A 13,636-nucleotide genomic window follows, 5' to 3' on the forward strand; every position below is an offset into this window, starting at 1 on the left:
GCCCTGTATTTTTCAACTCTGAAGCCACTGTAGTTCAGTAGAAAGTGTTGTGTGTGGTTTTTTTTTTAAAAAAAGTTTTGACCTCATTTCATCTCTCCAATGCATCATGAACTTACTGGGTGGCCACTGAGATGCTGCTGCCCATTTTGCAACTAATCAATCAGCAGCACCATGGTGATTGTTGTGAATTTGAAAAAGGCAATAATTGTAAAAACAACTGACGAGTCGATAGTGCAGCTTAATTTAATAAGCAGCCTTAGATTTGTCCATCCTGGGCACTATTGGCTACTCTGACTGGCAGTTGCTAGTTTAGGGGGTCTCGGGAATCCTTCAAGTAGAGTAGAGTGGCTAAGGATTGGTCCTGGGACCTTCTGCATGCATGACATGTGCCACTGCTCCATGCCATATTGATTTCCATTGTGATTTTTATTTATTTATTTATTTAGGCCAGCTGTTATTGAACTTCAAGCACAGGAAATACGTGTTAAATCATTGTTCTTAGGTTTCCTTTCTGATAGGAGGGGCAAAGTTTAAAGGGGGAGGAGAACTGTGCCTTTCGGTTATTCAGATGTCAAAGTTGCATGTACTTAATTTCAGTGGCTCGTCCTTCATTTGCAATCTGTTCTGTGTGTTTGTGTGGTTCCTCCTCCCACCGTTTTGCAGGGCTCAGCTGACCAAGGGGAGACAAAAAGTGCCCAAACCAACCAACCTTCAAAAATGATCCCACCGAAACAGCCCTTGTATACAATGCCACCACAGGCCTCATCACCCTATCCTGGCTTGGGCTCCTTCTTGTCCCCAGCAGACCTGCAGAGCTACCGTGGACACCCTCACCCCAGCCTCTCCAGGAACCTCAATTCCAAACCCATGTTGCCCAGCATCAGTGCCTCGCCACCCCCTTCTTTCCAGATCAGCCCCCCTCTCCATCAGCAGCTGTCTTTGCACCACCCACAGAGCTCCATCCTCAACCAGTCCCTCAGCATGCAGCAGGTCCCACAGCAACCCATCTTGTCTCCTTCCATGGCACTACAGGTACAGTCCCCAATGAACTCTTCACCACCAGGCCAGCAGGTGAGTGGCTTGAGCCCTAAATTACGATTCTTAACCATGAATTCCGCACAACTGGGTTTTGCGAACTTGTGGCTGAACTAGACACGATGCTCAAAAGATCCATGATTGGGGTGTCCCTTGGCTATTTGTTTTGCTAATCAGCAGCTCCCACTGGGGTGCTTTGAAGATTGGGGAAATTGTGCTTTGGAAGAGAGTGGCCTACTTCACCCTTGCAGTTAACAATTTATCACAAATCTGCTGCTCTTCTTTGTTTGTCCTTGTTAATGCTTTGGAAAAGCAAACCACGATCCCCGGCAAGAATTGTGGTTTTGTTTTGCTCAAGCAAACTGTGGTCAGCAAGCCCCTAGAATAAACCTTGGTTGCATGATCCCTGATTTGGATGTGACGCTAAGCCAAAGTTCATGGTTTGTTTCTCCCATGGGAGGAGCAAAGATAGTGAGATAACACATATTCATCATGAACCATTAACTATGATCTACCATAATGTGTGAACAAGGCCACTGTTTCAGCATTTCCTTCCCCCCATGCCTTTCCCCCCATATCAATGCTACCCTTCCTCCAACTGCTATTAGCTCCAAAAGAGGTAAAAGGCAGGAATAGCATCTTTTGCTATCTTTTCCGCTTGTTTAGCTAGTAGCAATTTTTGGTGAGTGTGGGCTGATTTACATTGGGGGAAAGGCATTGGAGAAAAGGCTTAAACACATCCCAGAGCATAATTTCCCTGATCTTCAAAGGGGCTACCCATCACGAACCTCCTGAATCACATCAAGTTGGCATACCCAAGTCTACTTTTTCAAATGGCACGTAAAGGTCATTAATTGTCATTACTTTCTGGGTTGCAATAATTTGAATCCTCTAATAAAATGCACCACCCTGTTGCGGGAGGTTTCTATATACTGCCCCAAAATAGAGCAATATATTAGCCAGGCACCCCAAAGCACCAGTGGCAAAAGCTCAACATTGCTTCTGCTGTGCTAACTAATGGAGACTTCGGCAGTCAGAAATCCTTTTACTGTACTGAAAAGCATTTCAAAGTTATGGCACTCATTTTCAAGTGCGTGGGTTTGTTCATTAAGTGCATTTATTATTTAGAGCTCAAAGGTGAATCTGCAGTGCAGTTTCCCTATAGTTTATGTGTTCTGGACATCTGTCATATAGGTACCTGGATACATGGACCTATATGAGCAGAACCTTCCATGTTCCTGAACTACTCAGAGTTAGTATTTTCCTTGGATTCTGAGCTGCCTTGTATTTGCACCTGGTTGATGTCAATTGGGGAGGAGGGGGAGAAATAGCTTTATTGAAAGTCTTCCTTCTGAAATGTCACATCATGGTTATCAATATTTTGAATATTATAATAGCATAATGCTCCTAGCTTTCTTTTGGGGATTGAGAGTGAGAAGTGATCTGTTAATATGAACATTTTTGTCATGGTTTATCACTGTGGTAGTTTGCAACGTAGTAATTTAGATCAAAATCTTCAAACCGGCTTCAAAATAATTATAGTGAAGTAGAACTAACACTAATTAAAGTCAGTTGAAGAGCTCTAAAGTAGGTGAACTTGGAAATGGAGTATTTTGCATCACTGGCCCAAATAAAGCTTAATTTTTGTAAACCTTGTTGCTTGAATTCCTTGTTCAGATCTCATCTTTTCCTAGTTAATAGATGCTGTTCATTTGATTATGATTAAATCATACACCAGGATCTGCAACAGCATCTCTCATTAGACTGTCTCTCAAGCTTTTTGTAGTCAAAAATGTGTCATCGGATGAAGCAGCAGTGCTTGTAAAGATTCTCCTCACCACATTACTTTAACTTCAACTACTTTAATGCCTTAGAGCAGTGAGAGACACATTTCTTTTGGGGAAAGTGGTTATGATTGCAAAGAAACAAAACAAAAACATAGATGCAGGCAAAAGCATGTGTCATTGTGCATAATATGGGCAATAAATATGGAATGAATTTTTCTCAAAACATGACCTTGTAAAACAAGGAAGAGAAAGAAAGCAGCTGATTTCTTTAGAGAATAAACATCCTGTTGTACATTTTCACTTTGGTCTTGATTTAAATTAAGTTCTTGAACCTATTGCTATCCAGACATTTAAGCACTTTGCTCAGCTGGGACTCTGTTTGGAATTTATAGGTAAAGCCAGACTGTTTTGCCCATATCCTGCTTCATAACATTTTCTTTTCCTCTGTTTTTCCACATTTAGGACTTCTCACATATGTCATCTGAGTTTCAGAACAGTGTTGGGCCGCGATCACCTGCTGCATCAAACCCCCCAGGAAATACCGAGTGGGACAATGAATACCCCAGCAGAGAGTGCGGAATTAACCACTGCAGGCCAGTAGACAAAATAAGAAATTTCAGCATGTTTAGAGGGCAGTCTAAATGATGGAAGTAATCAAAGCACGATGTTTCAAAAACATTCATACTTGTTTTTGAGCATGAGTGTTTTTGTTTAATACCTTTCTAAGGAATAATGCTATCTTGTCTTCAGAACAACTGTGTTTTCAGACTAAAGTGGCCCAGTGCTAACTTGACAAAAACTCAACTCTTCTCTTTAGTCGTCCTTTCTTTTATGAGTTTGTACCAAGAAAATGGTCAGAACTCATGTGGATATGTGATGTGATACTTAAACCGATTATATCGGATTGAATAATTAAGGCATGATGATTGAGCACATCTGCACCCAGAGGTTTCTGCTTTTGCATTTCCTCATAGCCCTCTATAACTTCTGCTAGCTGAAAGTAGTAATACATCTGTATCTTTTCCCTTACCAAATGGCACGTGTGCATGCTGGTTTTCAATGCTTTCAGTTCACTCTTTAGAGTTACTAGAAAACGCTCACTAGAAAGAAGTAGGTACTTTCCCAAGTGGGTTGAAACAAATGAATTTATCGGATCTTCTGTGGATCAGCTGTGCCTAGTATTCTACTTTCCTGCCTTCCAAATGTTCATAGTTTCTAGAATTAATATCAGAATTTGTCGTTTGCTCTTGCTGCAACCTTCCATTGTTTCCCATTATTTTCTCCTCCATCTAAATCAGGTGAGGAAGCTGTGGCCCTCTAGAAGTTGTTCTACTCCAATTCCCATCAGCCCTGGCATGCTGGGCCAGTGACAATGGATTATGGAAGTTGTAGTCCAACAATATTGGGAGGGGGGTCCACAGGCTCGGCATCCCTGCTTTAAGTAATGCACATGAACGAATGCATTGCAACACTAGGCTTTTTTTTTAAAAAAAGCAATCAATTGCACATGATTGCATCAACAATTCATTCAGTATACAAGCAAGAATCCCCATACAAAGTGTCACCATCCTGCTGGTGCTCATCTAGTTCTGAGCATGTGCAGTGTGATTTTTCTTTATGATTTGCAAAAAATGTAGGGCTGAGCTAAATGTTGAGTCCATTGCTTCCTACCCACAAGACACCTGAGTCAGAACAGGAAGCATTGATTACAGCACGATATCATGTGATTCGTTGCATAATGAATACTATCATGGCATGGGGAAAGCCAATTAGGAACCATTCTTCTTGATACCTGCTTCCTATGTACAGAGCATTTTTTGGTGTATGAAGAATAATTCGGTTCTGTCCATTAAAGCAGTGTAGCTAAAATCCATGTTTATCATCTCATCTTTGATTTGTGAGAATAAGGATCTTATCACTGATTGGCTACACATCTATTTTCATGTATTGCTGTGTGGGTAGAAATGCACAGAAGGGGAAGCTTAGCCTCCCCCTCCCCCTTCAGCTGTGTATCATTGCAAACATATACCAGTTTGACTGGCACATGTCATTTGCTTCCAATAAAGAATCTCATAAAGGATCCTGAGAACCACAGTTCTCTGAGGCAGTTCAACGGTTTGGTCTTATACTCTCTCAGTACCTTTAAGGGGGAGAACCCCACAATTCCCAAGGTTCCCTGGAAGGTGCTTTGATAGTTCAGTTGCAATGTGGATTAAGCACTGGGCTTTGTTTTGTTTAAGAAGACAGGAATATGTTATTGAAACTTCAAGCTTTATCTATGGCATCACTCCATCCAGAAATACAGCATTCATTTCTACTCTCTGTGGTCATCCAGTGGAGTTTCTGCATAGGGACCATCTCCCATCCTTTCTGTAGCACAAGTGAATATTGTACTGGTCCCTTAGGATTACTTCTGTCTGTTTTGAAGCTGCTTTGCTGCAGGGATTTCCCCCCCCCCTCAAGTGTAGTGTCCTCTTTGTGAATGTAAACCCCACCTCCCCACCCTGCCTCCAGGGGAAGCCTGAAAAGTTTTTCTTGCTGTCCTTGTCTCCAGTACTGTGGCAAAAGAGTTCTGTACACATAAGGCCTAAAGTGTTACAACTTGGCTCTGTAAAGTTGGATAGTGTTTAAATGTTGGCATTTAGAGGAGGAACTGAGCACCCTGTTTTCAAATGTTAACTGTTTAAAGAAAATTTTTAGGTAAATACTGACCTTTTTTAAAAAAAGAAAAATAGTGGCCAACATTTTAAATTATAGCCAGGGATATAGAAGAAGGGACAAACTTCTTCTTCTTTTCATATGTAAGATCCCAAATGAAAAGGTCTCATTTTGCATTACTGAGAAAGACCCTTGCTGAAGACATGCCACATTCCACACTATGTACATTTAATGCACATTTAAAATGCATGGCTTCCCCCAAAGGATGCTGGAAATTGTAGTTCCTAAGATTCTTTGTGGGAGAAACTATGGCTTTAAATGCATGATGTGACCTTTCCCCTGCTAGTCAGAGGATGATTCCATCCATCCAGGTGTCCCATCATTTCAGCCACAAGCCCGCTGTGGACGTATACCAAATGTGTTTGGGTCAGACATACATCCTTCTTCCAAGACAGAGTTTAACAAAAACTCATTTCTCCGCTTTGTAGCAAAAGCTGCTGAGCACAACTCTGATTGACTAGAAACAAGTGAGATTGCTAACCCACTTCCTCTCTCTCTTTTCCGAACTGTTTCCTTCAAAAAGGGATTGGGGGGGGGAGACACTCTGGAATTTCTTTCTTTCTTTCTTTTCCTTTTCTTAAGTTCCATTGTATGCCTTCCCATCTCCAGCACCAGAGTGCACATTTATCTATTGTATTATTAAAGGACCAGACAAATAGGTAAAGTGACAAAAGATGCTTTTCTGAGACAAGGCTGCCCCACCTTCACCTCCATTAGGCAGAAATGGAATTTGGGAAATTGAAGGCCAGACTTCAAGGCCCCTTCCTACAAAGAGTGGGGAAGTGTTTTTCCTTAAATAATCTGGAAAGTTCAAGAGAAGGCATAATTTTTTCGAAATGCCAGTGCTTAATGCTTCTTGAACTTGTGTAGAGGAAATGCTTGTTTGGGTCCTTCCTACTACACGTATCCACATAGAACTTGCTGTGGAATAAATAGTACTTTGCAGTAGGAAGAAACGGTGTGATGTGTTATTTTTATAATAATGTAGGAGGCAAATAAGCAATTTCAAGCATTTTTGGCATTCAGGACGTTCCAAAATGTTGCTGTTTCTATTGGTTCTATGTGATGCAGCAAAAAGGGGCTGATTTTTAAACATTGCATGTAAGTCAGTCTCTCTCCCCCCCCCCCCCGTGTGTCTGTGTTTGTGTGTGTGTGTGTGTCACACATTAACACTTCAGAGGGCAGGTCATGTAATGAGACACCTGTTTGGGGGCTGATGTAAGTTAGAAGCCTCTCTTTAGTGCAGCTTCATTATATAGCTTAATATCAACATAATATATAACCCAATATAAAAATTGCATTATTTAGGCATATTGGCATGCTGAAGAATGCTAGAGTACCCTAATGAAACATGAATGCAGCAGGCAGGTAGCCACTCTAAGGAAGGAAAACAAGCTCTTGGCATTCTGGCAATATGCAGTATTGTGTGTACAGTGCCCCGTACCATTCATGATCAAAGCGCTCACATTTCATGCCTTTGTCACAGTGAAAATGTCAGATTTCATGGTTTTATCTCATATTCCTGGAAAATCATATTTAAGCCATGCAGATTAGGCTAAGGATGACAGAAAATCATTATAGCAGATTATGAGGTGAACCTACTTCTGCAGCAAAATTCCAGTGTGGGATATATATATTTTTGGCAGAGGGTGGGGGTTGCTGATGATTCTGGCCTCCCTCACAGTGTATGACAGTCTGCATCAAATGTCACCCCTGGACGAATCGTGCTCCCAGTCTTCTCGTAATATTTGATGCTTTCAATGAACACACTGTTGTTCTTTCAAAGTCAGCATAATTTGAACGTCTGTTGTGAAGGTCTAACATAGGCAGTACACCTTGGACAGAATCAGTGGGCTTGGGTCAATTTGATGATAGGCACAGTGTAATCCTTTGATAATGGGATTCAGGGGGAAATGAATGGCACTATAGTACAATTGTTTAATTCCATAATTGTAGGAAATGCACTTGGCTATTCAATAAATATTTGTAATGGCAACATGCCTCTCATATGCTCTCGGATGCTATAGCCCTAGACCGTACTACCTTGCTAAAGTTAGCAAACCCAGCCTCCTTCCTAATTAGTGTTCTTTTTGCGTTTTGTTTCAGAACAGTAAATGTTTGTTCAGATTCTGTAGGGGCTGGGACTTGGGTTGGATGGTTTCATGAAAACATGTTGTAAGCTTCACAAACGGAAATCATGTTGGTGAAAAACAGGGTGTTTGTTTTTTTGTTTTTTTGCAATGTACCTCCAGCATAGTGCAGGCTTATATAAAGAGAGGTGGTATGGATGGTCTGCAGAAATTTTGAGCCATCCACACACACACCTTGCAACCTTGATTTGAAGCATGCTTATCATATAATTAGTGAGCACAAATAGCACAAAAGTTGCTTTGACTACTCTACTTATTGTAGATTCTGATTATCTAGTGGAGCAAACCAGACCCATAAAGCTTCAGACATTTTGAAGGCTTAAACCAGGCACCCCCAAACTTCAGCCCTCCAGATGTTTTGGACTACAATTCCCATCTTCCCAAACCACTGGTCCTGTTAGCTAAGGATCATGGGAGTTGTAGGCCAAAACATCTGGAGGGCCGCAGTTTGGGGATGCCCGGCTTAAACAGTAGCATCTCATCCCTAGCTGGTGAGGCACAGATATTGGCTTTGGAAGGACATTGTTTGAATGCATTGCTACTTGAGATTGTTGCTTGTTACAGGAACATGGAGAGTTCCACCCCCTGCAATATGATGCAGTTTCCTCTTTTGCATCCTCAGAGCTTCTTGTGAAAATGCTTCAGCACTATCAGGACTGAGTGCCAAATCTGAACTGCAGTAGCATCTGAGCAGCAGATCTTAGAACCTTGCCATCAATATTTGCTCTGTTACTTTACTCAGGCTTGTTCCAGCCTAATAATGGTCACGACCGCTGAGCTTTTCTCATTAAAGGCTACTGCTGTGTTTATTTTTCTTCTCTGTTTATCAGACATTAGACCACTGAATAATCGTCAGCCGCTCTCATCTCTCACAGTTAATTATTGTTTACCCTTCCATGCCACCATGTATGATCTGCTCTCTGGGCATCTTAATCAAACTTTGTAATTTAGGCTGTGTTCTTTAAACCTTTTAGTCCAGAGTGGTCATGGGAGCACTCTGGGATAAGCAGCCTGAACAGAGCATTAGTCTGTGAAGCAAATCACACAGACCTGCTGACTTGCATACAGTCAGTTTGTCCAAACAAAAACAGACTACACTAATTCATGATGGAGACTGGAAGATTCATTCCAAATTATTCAGTCTTCCAAATCACTTGAGTAAGTGAACAAACACCGTAAGAAAGGAGAGATAAAACATAGCAAGCACACTTAGTTTGGATTCAATTATTTATAGCAATGCCCGTAATGTGTTTGGCAGAGTAGTTTGTAAAATTAATGAAGTTTTGGTACTAGAAGACCTCACTACTTTGTCTACGTATTAAATCTTTGCTGAGGATAGGAAGACAGAACATTTTAAATGCTGCTTATAAAAAAGTACAGATAAGTGAATTATAAGAGAGAATGTGATGGACATGATAGGATGCTGACTACTTTTGCAAATGGATATATCAGTGAAGTACTTCGCTCTGTTCTCATTATTCCTACTCCAGTGTTTTTGAGGGGAGGATTAATCTCCAGGGCACAAACCAGCAAATATTAGCTACCACAGAGGGCCAAATTTGGAGTGACAGTTATGGGCCAATCTATTTAAAGTTATAGTTACAGGTAGGTAGCCATGTTGGTCTGACGTAGTTGAAACAAAATTTAAAAAATTCCTTCCAGCAGCACCTTAGAGACCAACTAAGTTTGTCATTGGTATGAGCTTTCGTGTGCATTCCATGTTTATCTGAAGAAGTGTGCATGCACACGAAAGCTCATACCAATGGCATACTTAGTTGGTCTCTAAGGTGCTGCTGGAAGGAATTTTTTAATTTAAAGTTATGTAATGGGGAGCAGGGGTCCAGTTTAAAAACAAAAGAGCTAAGAAGCCATGCAAGTGAGGGGGGCTTAAATTGCCCTGAAATCCCCAATCTTTTACTTCCTTGTAGCCTCTTCTTCTCCTACCCCACTTTTGTCTCAGTTGAACTCATCCTCATGGTTTGGCAAAAAGATAAATAGATAGATATCATTAAATTAACATAACGAGTTTTCATTACTTTGACACTTGTGTTTGTCCCTCACCTTGATTGAGATGGCTATTCATAATCTGGCAAAAAGAAATTGCTTCTTTTCTTTGAGAGGGCAACTTTTTAAAACATCCTTTCTCGAAGACACAGTGTGCCGCTTCAATTTGCATTAGATTTAACAGCATACATCCCATTGGTTTTGATTCTTGTGTTTTGCACCTAAGATCTCTGTAATCATTATGAATTTCAAGCCAAGGAAAGAAGGATTGCCCTTTAATCTGCCTTCCCATCTATTTTTAATTTACAAGCACAGGTGATCCTAATGTTGCTATCAAATAGGCTTGGATAGTTGTATCCCACATTTTAAAAATCCAGTTTGTGGCAATTACAGTATATAGCAAGTAGGGAATATATATACCTATATACCAGTATGGAATATAATCTAGATGTACCTCCTAGCCTGTGGTTGTATTATGATTTTATGATTCACAATCTCACCCATCCTATTCCTTTTGTTTCTCTTACAGCATGCTGCCAAGGGACAAGTCACTCTACCTCACTTAAACCCTGACATCTCCATTCTGCAAAGGTGAAAAGGAAGGACATTTAAGAGGGTCTGTGATACAGGCTACCCAGATGGGCATCAAGCAAGTCACATGGGCAAGAGAGCACCTCGCCTTTGGCTTCATATCCTGGCTCTGAGAGCAGCTTATTCCTTTCCTTCTCTTCTCCTCTTCCTCCTCCCTCCCTCCCTTTCTCCTTCTTCTCCAAAGTCCTATTGTACATGGAAGCCAACCTTGCATAAATCACAAAGAACAAAATTTACAAAGGACCCCCCCAACCCCACCTGCCTGCCCCGTGCTCCTTTCTCTGCTTGCCACCAGCTTAGCTATGGACCATTTTCCTAGCGAACTGCTTTTTAGATTCAGCACAGACCCGGGCGCTGCGCTTGTTCAGAGGCATTAGGCTTGGCTCAGCAGGAGAAGACACTCTTTCGATGACTTGCTAAATGGCACTAACCTTTGTGCAAGACAAATGTGAAGTCTGTTGTGAATATTGTACATGCGAAAGGCCTCAGATGTCTGGCAAAAAAAAATTAAATTTAAAAATTAAAAATTAAAACCTGTTGTTTGGAGGTTAGGTGGACAGAGCAGATGGGAAGCAGAAGTGCAAATATGAGAGGGAAACAATGTGAAAAGACCATGAAAAATATAATTTGTTGGATAGTTGTAAGTAGCTTAATAAATGTTTTAGAACTGTGCTAAAGACATCTTTAAGATTTTTTTGTGGAAGAAATTAGTAGTTTACTTTATAGTAAAAGCATTTTATATTAATTGTAGCACATTTTTTTAGTTATACATAGAATGGAGATGTGTATAAAAAGAAACAAAAAAAAAAAACCTGCCAAACTCGTTTCTATTATTTGTACAGCAAGAAATGGACAGTTTATATCCATGTTATATGGCATTATTATATTTTTTTCAGCCATATGTCCATCTATTTAAAATTGCTGACAAGGATTTTTGTCTATTTATGAAAAAATTAGAAAGCAGATTACAGTTTATGAAAAGTGCGTTTTCCATGGGTTTTTTTTAATTATTATTTTTTATTTTCTTTGTGGTGCTGTTTATGCAGTACCTGCACATTTTTGCTCACAATGCTTATCTTACCTTTCTTTATAATAAAACATACGAAAAGTAGAAAGAAAGCAGCCTCATTCTTTTGTGGAACACACACAGGTGCTGTTGTGTCGGTTCCGTGATGGAAGTGCCAACTGTTCGGAGACACACAATACTGTTCCATTGGTTGTGCTGCCAAGTCCTGAGTGACTAATGATGTAGCTGCACAGTGAAATGCAAGATCAATGCAAGGCTTAAGAACGGCCAGTGTTCTTTGCTTCATTAGCTGGGGCCCTAAAATCCTGTGGTCCTGCAATGCTGTGATCCCAGGAGGAAAAAGGAAGCATGGTGCGGTGGGTGGGGTGAGAGGTCTGACACTGGAAAGGAAATCCTATGTCAGATATCTCCTCCCTGCTGGAAGGTTCTGCAGCCCTTGCCCTACTGTTGTTGGAATTCCAGTATTGTTGTTTTGTTGGCCTCCATCTGTCTCACGAGACAATGGAGCGCACCTCCGGGACACTCCAGTCAAATCAAACCAGTTGGCAGCACCGAAATGATCTCTCTGTGACACAAGCTTGGGCAGTGTGTATGGAGCTCCTGGCCTGTCCCAGACGACCAGACTGCCCCCCTCCCAACTTCACTGATGTGTTCCAAATGAAAGTAGAGCAATATGTTTGGCACCAGCTGGGCAGCAGGAGTTGCCAGAAGGAGGCATACAAGACACCATCCAACTGTCCTGGGGACTCCACCAGATTTGTGTAGGGTTTACTCCTTAGTCTTTTCTTCTCCTGAAAATATCCCACAAGGCAACATAGTTTCAGGATTAGCATTGCCTTATCCTAGAGGGGCTACCTTCCCAAGTTGATGAGCTCTATCTGCCCTTATTCCAACATTAGTAGGACGGCTGCAGAAGGCATGCATGGTCCAAAGGTCACAAACAGACACACATGCAAACTAGGGAGAAAGCTATGGAGTTTGTCCCCAGATGGAGGGAAATAATTAAAGTAAAAGAGAAAAGTTGGGAAATTATAGTGATGCACATGAGTGAAAGAGAACTGTCCACAGACTTTCCACAGAGAGTTTTCCGGTACTGCTGCGGCGGGAAGGTAAATGGCGTTTCCATGCGCTCTGGCACTCGTCACGGTCCTCCATCTGCCAGTAGCAGTTTAGTCATGCTGGCCACATGACCTGGAAAACTGTCTGTGGATAAACGCCGGCTCCCTCAGCCTGAAAGCGAGATAAGCACCGCAACCCCATAGTCGCCTTTGACTGGACTTAACCGTCCAGGGGTCCTTTATCTTTACCTTTTTTACTTGAGGTCATTTTCTAATTGCAGTTTTAATGTCCTGATAACTAAAATCGGAGCTATGGTGTTCCTCCTCCCGTAATGCAGTGAATTCATCCTTTGCTGAAACCTGCCATCCTTGGATTTTCTGAAAAGGGTGGATTGAGAGAAGAAATGGTTTCTGCATATGGTTGGGTCCGTTTGGGATCAGAATCCTATGCAAGTGAATCCAAAACACCAAAAAGATCCAGGGGGCACTATGCTTTTGGCAAAGAACTAGTCTTTTATCTGATATTTCATGGTGGCAATGCATACTTCTCCCATGTCAAACAAAAGGGCATTTGTGTTGCAATCTTACTATCAACTTGATAAGCCTCTAAATTAAGCACTAGTCACAAGTTGGAGAATTCAACGCATCTGCCTTATCTACTTGTGTTCTGCATAGCATGATAGATATGGTCATCTGCTTAATAATGCACTGTTCTTATCTGCCAAAATCAGGGAGAAAGTATGATGCCTATACAGTGGTACCTCTGGTTACGAACTTAATTCGTTCTGGAGGTCAGTTCTTAAAACTGAAACCATTCTTAACCTGAGGTACCACTTTAGCTAAGGGGGCTTCCTGCTGCCGCTGCACTGCCACCACACAATTTCTGTTCTCATCCTGGGGCAAAGTTCTTAACCCGAGGTACTACTTCTGGGTTAGCAGAGTCTGTAACCCAAAGTGTTTGTTACCCGAGGTACCACTGTTGTTGTTGTTTAGTCGTGTCCGACTCTTCGTGACCCCATGGACCAGAGCACGCCAGGCACTCCTGTCTTCCACTGCCTCCCGCAGTTTGGTCAGACTCATGTTGGTGGCTTCGAGAACACTTTCCAACCATCTGGTCCTCTGTCGTCCCCTTCTCCTTGTGCCCTCCATCTTTCCCAACAGGGTCTTTTCCAGGGAGTCTTATCTTCTCATGAGGTGGCCAAAGTATTGGAGCCTCAGCTTCACGATCTGTCCTTCCAGTGAGCACTCAGGGCTGATTTCCTTAAG

The 13,636-nt window shown here is 41.7% G+C and overlaps 1 protein-coding gene across 10 annotated transcripts in view; it reads left to right on the forward strand.

Annotated features, from left to right (window-relative positions):
- Positions 1-11,404, forward strand: part of TOX2 (TOX high mobility group box family member 2) — a 327,518-nt gene extending 316,114 nt beyond the window's left edge. For 9 of the 10 annotated variants that reach the window (XM_088674521.1, XM_035123036.3, XM_088674523.1 and 6 more), the window contains 3 exons: positions 664-1,071; positions 3,285-3,415; positions 10,224-11,404. In XM_088674521.1, the coding sequence (XP_088530647.1) occupies positions 664-1,071; positions 3,285-3,415; positions 10,224-10,260 (576 nt within the window). In that variant the 3' untranslated portion in view covers positions 10,261-11,404. Of the gene's footprint in view, positions 1-663; positions 1,072-3,284; positions 5,527-10,223 lie in introns of those variants that run through there. The other variant, XM_035123035.3, reaches the window with a different exon arrangement.
- Positions 11,405-13,636: the final 2,232 nt, after the last annotated feature.

This window comes from Zootoca vivipara, chromosome 7, assembly GCF_965207765.1.
Source record: "Zootoca vivipara chromosome 7, rZooViv2.hap1.1, whole genome shotgun sequence".
NCBI lineage: Eukaryota > Metazoa > Chordata > Lepidosauria > Squamata > Lacertidae > Zootoca > Zootoca vivipara.